Consider the following 8,583-nt stretch of genomic DNA (forward strand, 5'->3'; position numbering starts at 1 on the left):
TTATGCCCAAATAAATTTGTTAGTCTCTAAGGTGCCACAAGGACTCCTCGTTGTTTTTACTGATACAGATTAACACGGCTACCCCTCTGAAACCTTTGCACCATCTGCAAATGTTGCCATCTGACTGTTCACCCCCTTTTCCAGATCATTTATTAATATGTTGAACAGCACAGCTCTCAATGCAGATCCCTGGGGGACACCGCTAGTTACCCCATCCATTGTGAAAACTGACCATTTATTCCTACTCTTTGTTTCCTGTCTTTTAACCAGTTACTGATCCATGAGAGGACCTTCCCTCTTATCCCATGACAGCTTACTTTGCTAAAGCGCCTTTGGTGAGGGACCTTTGTCAAAAACTTTCTAAAAATACAAGTACACTATATGCACTGGATTACCCTGGGCCACATGCTTGTTGACACCCTCCAAGAATTCTAATAGATTAGTGAGGCATGATTTCCCTTTACACCTGCCAGCTTATAATTAAAGAGCTAAAAGTGGGCAGTGAGCGAGCCCCACTAAAATGAATCCCTTTTATAACGGTTAGGTTAGCTTAAAAAAATCGTTCTTGCAAAATTATGGTGATCACACGTAAAAATAGCTTTACCTGTTCTCTTTAGGTGTTTATCTGGTCCTCCTCACTGCAGTACGTATCACATTCATTCCTGAATTTATCCTCACAACAGCTCTGTGAGGTGGGGAAATATCATTAGTACCTCCATTTTCCAAAAGGGGAACTGAGACACAAAGGCTGCGTTTACACTGCGAGCTAGGGGTATGATTCCCCTGCTCGCGGACACATACTTGTGCTAGTTTGGACAGGTTGGTACTCGGTATGGCTAAGCCAGAGCTCAGCTGCCACTACCCACGCTACCGAGGCTATGCTGCTATTTATCCTCCTGTTCGCTCAATAAGCGCTAGCGCTAGTATGTGCAAATGAGCAGCGGACTCACACCCCTCGCTTATAGTGTAGACATAGCCAAAGCAGAGTCGGGCCAGATCTCTGAATGAACTCTTAGCATTCAGGCACCCATTGTGTCTTGCGCTTCAGACACAACAAAAATCATGTCAAGAAATCACAGAGGCCCAGTGGGGTCCCAAACAACTGTGTTTGCTCACTGCACACTGCAGCTCGATACACACGGCTGCCCCGGCTGCCTTCGGGTGGGTTCTAAGATATAGCACACAGAGAGCACCACGAGAGGGTCTCGGACTATTTACAGGGATGTCGCCCTAATGCTATCGGCCAGAGCGCCAACGGGAAGTGACTGCATTTGTAGACGCGCTCAGCCCCCAGCTGTTCTCAATGAAGTGATGAAATCAAGGCTGCTGAGTTCTTTTGAAAACTGGCCTTGTGACTTGCCCAAGGCCACACCCATCCCGCCCGAGTCCCAGTCCAGCACCTTCATTGCAAGACCATCTTTCCTCCCCACACCCACCAGGTCCTCTTCCTGGAGACCTCTGTATTAGTTAACAAGAGCAGATGATCCAATTTCTAATGAAGATCCCATCAAAATCCCCAGGGCCTCTGAAATCCCCCAAAATCCCAAAGCTCCAGGGCCTCCCCAAACCCCAAAAGCTCTGGAGCCTCCAAAAATCCCCCAAATCCCAAAAGCTCCAGGGCCTCCCAAAATCCCAAAAGCTCCAGGACCTCCCTAACACTCCAGGATCTTTCAAGGTCACTTGAAGACTTCCATGAAAACCAGCAATGGAATTGGAACCCATAGCTACAGCATTGAGGAGGATATTCCCGTTATATGAATAGCCTCTCTTTAGCAATGCTGAGTATTTAATCTCCTCGGAACAGAAAAACTTCCTTGTTACAGCTGATGAAGCAGGGGCTGGTCAGCAAGTCTCTGCTGGCATCACCTCTTGGCTGAGAAGAGTTACACGGAAAACAAAAAAAGTAAATGTCGGCTAGCCATCGGTGTATTCCATACTTTTATGGCTAAGCTGCTCCCTGATTGGCTGAATCACACTAATCTTGTGCCCGAAGCCAATCAGAATGTAGTTATTCCTAAACAGTGCACTGTGCATGTCACTCCCCAGAAGCGACATCCGCCAAGCACAATGAACAATGACATCTCCCTCCATTGTTGGCCTCATTGTAACAGAATGTTGTCAAAAGAGCAATGATCCAGCTATGCTTGGGCATTCCTTTTCCATAAATGCTCTGGTTCTGGCTCTGCATTTCATTGCTATCAGCCAAGGACCGTCCCTGTGGCAGGGATCTGACATTATCTCTTATTAATGGCATTTTCATCCACTATTTTGGCACAGCTCAAAAGGCCCCAAGCTGCCAAAGTCTTCTTTCAACAACTAATTTTACTCCAGCTGACTGAAATGACCCGTAGTCAGGTGGCTGCTACTCACCTGTCTGTCCTCTCCTGAACTCATACAAAAAGGAAGTTTTGGGAAGATTTTTTAGAAAGTTGTTCTGCTCAATTAAAGAAAGCCTGGCTTTATTTTTTTAATCAAAGGTTTTGATTATCTCTAGCCCACGTTGGCTTTAATGGGATTTGTGGGTGATGCTGATGGAAAACCAGACAAAGAAAAATTAAACTTAGAGTGGAAACTTCATCCCTAATGGTAGTTTATCATTTGTTGTTGTTGTTGTTGTTGGTTCTCAAATCACTAGGGGGTAATTATATATTCCTATTTAGTATGATGGGATGTTAGAGAAATAATTCCATTGAAGCATTCTGGTTGCATCATAACCAAGGAGAACAAAGTCCAAAATATGTGTGTGTGTGTGTGTGAGACCATTTAAAAAAAATCAATCAAGGTCTGCTCTGTGTGATAGATGGCACAATTTGTCTCAGTGTGCTTGAGTAAAATTTCCCCACTATTGAGGTGATATGTTCTGGTTAGCGGTCTCCACCCCCAGAAGTTGCTGCATTTTAGTGGTGTTGTATGTACATCATTTGTGACATGGTCTGAGATCTTTCAGGACAAAAACGAAAATGAAATGAATAGACGATTAATATTCTGAACCACTTAAATACAATAAGTACATTTTTTTAAACTTTGAAATTGAAGGATAAACTTCCCCAGTGTTGAGAAACAAACCGGATACTTTAACCAGATGAGGACTCATCCTTGACAAAAAGAAAATTTTTGAGACAGGTGAAATGTCCATTGAGGTGAGTGGGAAATATTTAAAGCAACTCTGTCGGGTCAAATTTGGCCTTGTATTTTGTTAAAATATAAATCAACAGTCAATAGAAACATTTCTATTTATTTTAAAATGCCAGTGGAAACAGCTTTTAAAGGAACATCATTTCCCTGTAGTGCTTACAACTGCAACATTAGATCAGTGGTTCTCAACCAGGGGTACGTGTACCCCTGGGGGTACACAGAGATCTTCCAAGGAGTACATTAACTCATCTAGATATTTGCCTAGTTTTACAAGAGACTACATAAAAAGCATTAGCAAAGTCAGTACAAACTAAAATTTCATATAGACAATATATTATACACTGAAATGTAAGTACAATATTTATATTCCAATTGATTTATTTTATAATTATATGGTAAAAATGAGAAAGTAAGCATAAAAACATAAGAACAGCCATACTGGGTCAGACCAAGGGTCCATCTAGCCCAGTATCCTGTCTTCCAACAGTGGCCAATGCCAGGTGCCCCAGAGGGAATGAACAGAACAGGTAATCATCAAGTGATCCATCACCTTTTGTCCATTCCAAGCTTCTGGCAAACAGAGGCTAGGGACACCATCCCTGCCCATCCTGGCTAATAGCCATTGATGGACCTATCCTTCATGAATTTATCTAGTTCTTTTTTGAACCCTGTTATAGTCTTGGCCTTCACACCATCCTCTGGCAAGGAGTTCCACAGGCTGACTGTGCATTGTGTGAAAAAATACTTCCTTTTATTTGTTTTAAACCTGCTGCCTACTAAGTTCATTTCGTGACCCCTAGTTCTTGTGTTATGAGAAGGAGTAAATAACACTTCCTTATTTACTTTCTCCACACCAGTCATGATTTTATAGACCTCAATCATATCCCCCCTTAATCATCTCTTTTCCAAGCTAAAAAGTCCCAGTTTTATTAATCTCTCCTCATATGGAAGCCATTCCATACCCCTAATCATTTTTCTTGCCGTTTTCTGAACCTTTTCTAATTCCAATATATATTTTTTGAGATGGCGCGACCACATCTGCACGCAGTATTCAAGATGTGGGTGTACCATGGATTTATATAGAGGCAATATGATATTATCTCTCCCTTTCTTAATTATTCCCAACATTCTGTAGCTTTTTTGACGCTGCTGCACATTGAGTGGATGTTTTCAGAGAACTATCCACAGTGACTCCAAGATCTCTTTCTTGAGTGGTAACAGCTAATTTAGACCCCTTCATTTTGTATGTATTGTTGGGATTATGTTTTCCAGTGTGCATTACTTTGCATTTAGCAACACTGAATTTCATCTGCCATTTTGTTGCCCAGTCACCCAATTCTGAGAGATCCTTTTGTAGCTCTTCGCAGTCTGCCTGGGACTTTACTATCTTGAGTAGTTTTGTATCATCTGCAAATTTTGCCACCTTACTGATTACCCCTTTTTCCAGCTCATTTATGAATTTGTTGAATAGGACTGGTCCCAGTACAGGCCCCTGGGGGACACCACTATTTACTTCTCTCCAGTCTGAAAACTGACCATTTATTCCTCCCCTTTGTTTCCCATCTTTTAACCAGTTACCAATCCATGAGAGCGCCCTCCCTCCTATCCCGTGGCAGCTTACTTTGCTTAAGAGCCTTTGGTGAGGGACCTTGTCAAAGGCTTTCTGAAAATCACGATAGTGATAAATACACTATATCCACTGGATCCCCCTTGTCTACATCAGGGGCGGCTCTAGCTTTTTTGCCGCCCCAAGCATGGCAGGCAGGGAGGTCCCCGGTCCCACGGATTCAGCAGCATGGCTGCAGGAGGTCCGCCGGTCCCGCGGCTTCGGCGTACCCGCCACTGAATTGCTGTCGAATCCGCGGGACCGGCGGACCTCCCACAGGCAAGCCACCGAAGGCTGCCTGACTGCCGCCCTCGCAGGGACTGGCAGGGTGCCCCCCACAGCTTGCCGCCCCAGGCACGCGATTGGAGCGCTGGTGCCTGGAGCCGCTGCTGGTCTACATGCTTGTTGACCCCCTCAAAGAATTCTAGTAGATTGGTGAAGCATGATTTCCCTTTACAAAAACCAGGTTGACTTTTCCCCAACAAATTATGTTAATCTATGTGTCTGACAATTTCGTTTTTATAGTTTCAACCGGTTTGCCCGATACTGAAGTTAGTCTGATTTTGCCAGGATCACTTCTGCAGCCCTTTTTAAAAATTGGAGTCACATTAGCTATCCTCCAGTCATTTTGTACAGAAGCTGATTTAAATGATTGGTTACAAACTACAGTTAGTAGTTCTGCGGTTTCACATTTGAGTTCCTTCAGAACTCTTGGGTGAATACCATCTGGCCCTGGTGATTTATTACTGTTTAGTTTATCAGTTTGTTCCAAAACCTCCTCTAATGACACCTCAATCTGGGACAGTACCTCAGCTTTGTCACCTAAAAAGAATGGCTCAGGTTTGAGAATCTCCCTCATATCCTCAGCCGTGAAGACTGATGCAAAAAATTCATTTAGTTTCTCTGCAATCGTCCTTGAGTGCTCCTTTAGCACCTCGATCGTCCAGTGGCCCCACTGGTTTAGCAGGCTTTCTGCTTTTGATGCACTTAAAAAGAAATTGCTATTACTTTTTGAGTCTTTGGCTAGTTGTTCTTCAAATTCTTTTTTGGCCTTCCTAATTATATTTTTACACTTCATTTGCCAGAGTTTATGCTCCTTTCTATTTTCCTCACTAGGATTTAACTTCCACTTTTTAAAGGCTGCCTTTTGGTCTCTCACTGCTTCTTCTACTTTGTTGTTTAGCCACGGTGGCACTTTTTGGGTTCTTTTACTATGTTTTTTTAATTTAGGGTATACATTTAAGCTGAGCCTCTGTTATGGCAATTTCTCAGTAATAATGTGCTGTGACACTTTTTTGTATTTTTATGACTGATTTTGTAAGCAAGTAGTTTTTAAGTGAAGTGAAACTGGGGAGGGGGTGGGGGGGCACGCAAGACAAATCAGATTCCTGAAAGGGGTACAGTAGTCTGGAAAGATTGAGAGCCACTGGATTAGATCACTGGGACTAGGGCATGGGTATCCGGAAATGAAATTGACTAAAATGTGACTGACTATTTTCATTGTCAACCTCTCTGTGGTTCTTTTCATACCGCTCCTTAAATATGGAGCATCTTCCCCAAACTAGTCCAGTAAGTCCTGTCCTATCAGATCCTTCCTCTCGACCCACTGCTGCTGTGATGCCTACAAGAAAGCATCAGCTGAGAGTGGCTAAGTAGAGAACCAGTGGGCATTGCTGATCTTTAGATATTAAAATCAAAGGAAAATAACTCCTGAAGGCTTCAGAACCACTAAACTGTGCATAAAGCCAGACTGTGTAAACATGTGGCCTTCTTTCTAATACCCTTGTTTCCCCTCCCCTTTCCATATTGTCTGATATGCATTTGCTGCAGCTGTTTGTCTTAAGTTAGGCCCTGATCCTGCAAACCCTTATTCATGTTCTTAATTGTGCACACCAGAAATGACATTAAAAATCATATGTTTAGAGCGGGGTACAAACAGGGCATGTTTGCAGATCAGGGACCCAGACTCTTCAGGACAGGGACTGTGCTTTGCTTTGTGTTTACACAGCATCTAGGACCAAAAGGGGTCTCCGTTCTGCCTGGGATCTTTGGATGCTTCTAAAATTCTTTCAGGTTTAATCATTTAAAGCTGGTTATCTTGTAACCCAGGGAAGACATTTTCTTTTTAAAGTATGTTTCAAAAAGATCTATTCAACTTGAGCATTAATAAACTCAGCAAATGACACACTAGTAACAAAAGAAAAATCCATATACATCTATAAACACAGTGCCTGTTCAATGATTCAGTAATGGATGAATTACCAACTGCCCCCCACACCAGAGATATTCATCTTGCTGCTTTTTTCCCTAAACACAACTTTTAGCTATGGCACTGTCCCTTTAACTTGTGTTAAAAATGTGACAGTTTTGAGAGAGAGACTTCCTCAAATCATCAGACATCAGTCTGTGCTTAGTACCCCAGCCAGCCCCACACTGGAGGAGGAAGGAAAGAGATGGTGGCTGATTTGGCAGTGCCATAACCTGCCACCGGCTAAGGACACTGGGTGCTAAGCAGACCGCACCCCCAACACTGGCACACTCCTACATGTTGCTTGCACTGCCGCCAGGGACCGTGCCAGGTTCAAGAAGTGGGCTGTAGCCCACGAAAGCTTATGCTCTAATAAATTTGTTAGTCTCTAAGGCCTGGTCTACACTAGGACTTTAATTCGGATTTAGCAGCGTTAATCCGAATTAACCCTTCACCCGTCCACACTACAGAGCCAGTTAATTCGAATTAAAGGGCCCTTTAAATCGATTTCTGTACTCCACCTCGACGAACGGAGTAGAGCCTAAATCGATTTTGTTAATTCGAATTAGGGTTAGTGTGGACGCACACCACCGAATTACTGTGTTTAAGTTAATGGGGTAGTGTGGCCGCACACCACCGAATTAATGTGGTTTAAAACCGAATTAAGGTGCTTAGTGTGGCCGCGCACAATCGAATTTATACAACCGGTTTACCAAATTCGAATTAGCTAAATTCGGATTAATCGTGTAGTGTAGACGTACCCTAAGGTGCCACAAGTCCTCCTGTTCTTTTTTTAGGTGATCCTGGTGCAGCAATGGCATTACTGAGGAAGATTTTGGACTGGGTTAAAAGCTTGAGTGGCCCCAGATTTCTCCCTGGGCGGTCTGGGCCAGTGTGCTGGGCCGGGAGAGCGGTGGATTGCCTAGGGATCGGTTTACAGCTCGACCGGGTCTGATGAGTTTGGGACAGCTGGGGGAGCCCCTTGCCTGTGGCTTGGAGCTGTCTGGGGTCTGCCCCCCGGCCCCGCCCCGCCCGCATGCTCATGTCCCCTGTAGTGTGGCTGCAGCCCCCGGGCTAGGGGGGAGGGAAATGGAGGGGGGGGTTACACTAGGGGGAAATGGTCCAAAACTTCCCTTTCTAAAAATAAAGGCGAATTTCAACCCTGAGCTGGCCCCACCCTGGGGGGCAGTTTGCTGCCGCTGATTGGCTCCCTGTGGGTCCGGGGGCGTGTCTGGGAGCAGGGATAAGCCGGGGCTCGCTGCCGCGGGAGCCGCGGCTGGCTCGGACTCACCTGGCGGCAGGTGGGGGCAGGACACGCGGGAGGGAGGAAGGAGCGAGCGGCGGCCGGGGGCTGCTCAGCGGGGGCGATGCTGCGGGATCGGACTCTCCGGCTGCAGTATGGGAGCCGCATGGAGGCGGTGTGCGTGCTGGGCACCCAGATCTCCGCCGACGTGTACGGGTGAGTGTCGGCCCCCTGGCACCCTCAGCCCGCCCGGGGCCCTGGGCAGCTTCCCGGCACCCTTCCCCTGCCGCATCCTCCCCCCACTGTGCCCCCTGGGCACCCTTCCCCTGCCGCAGCCCCCTGCGTGCCCCC

General features: G+C 45.5%; 1 protein-coding gene across 1 annotated transcript in view; it reads left to right on the forward strand.

The window, feature by feature from the left end:
• Positions 1–8,321: 8,321 nt before the first annotated feature.
• Positions 8,322–8,583, forward strand: part of LOC112111116 (protein-arginine deiminase type-2) — a 78,971-nt gene continuing 78,709 nt past the window's right edge. The window contains exon 1 of the mRNA XM_024206401.3: positions 8,322–8,448. Coding sequence (XP_024062169.1) covers positions 8,357–8,448 — 92 coding nt within the window. The 5' untranslated portion in view covers positions 8,322–8,356. The remainder of the gene's footprint in view (positions 8,449–8,583) is intronic.

This window comes from Terrapene carolina, unplaced genomic scaffold (assembly GCF_002925995.2).
Source record: "Terrapene carolina triunguis isolate 2854851 unplaced genomic scaffold, T_m_triunguis-2.0 Scaffold714, whole genome shotgun sequence".
Classification (NCBI taxonomy): domain Eukaryota; kingdom Metazoa; phylum Chordata; order Testudines; family Emydidae; genus Terrapene; species Terrapene triunguis.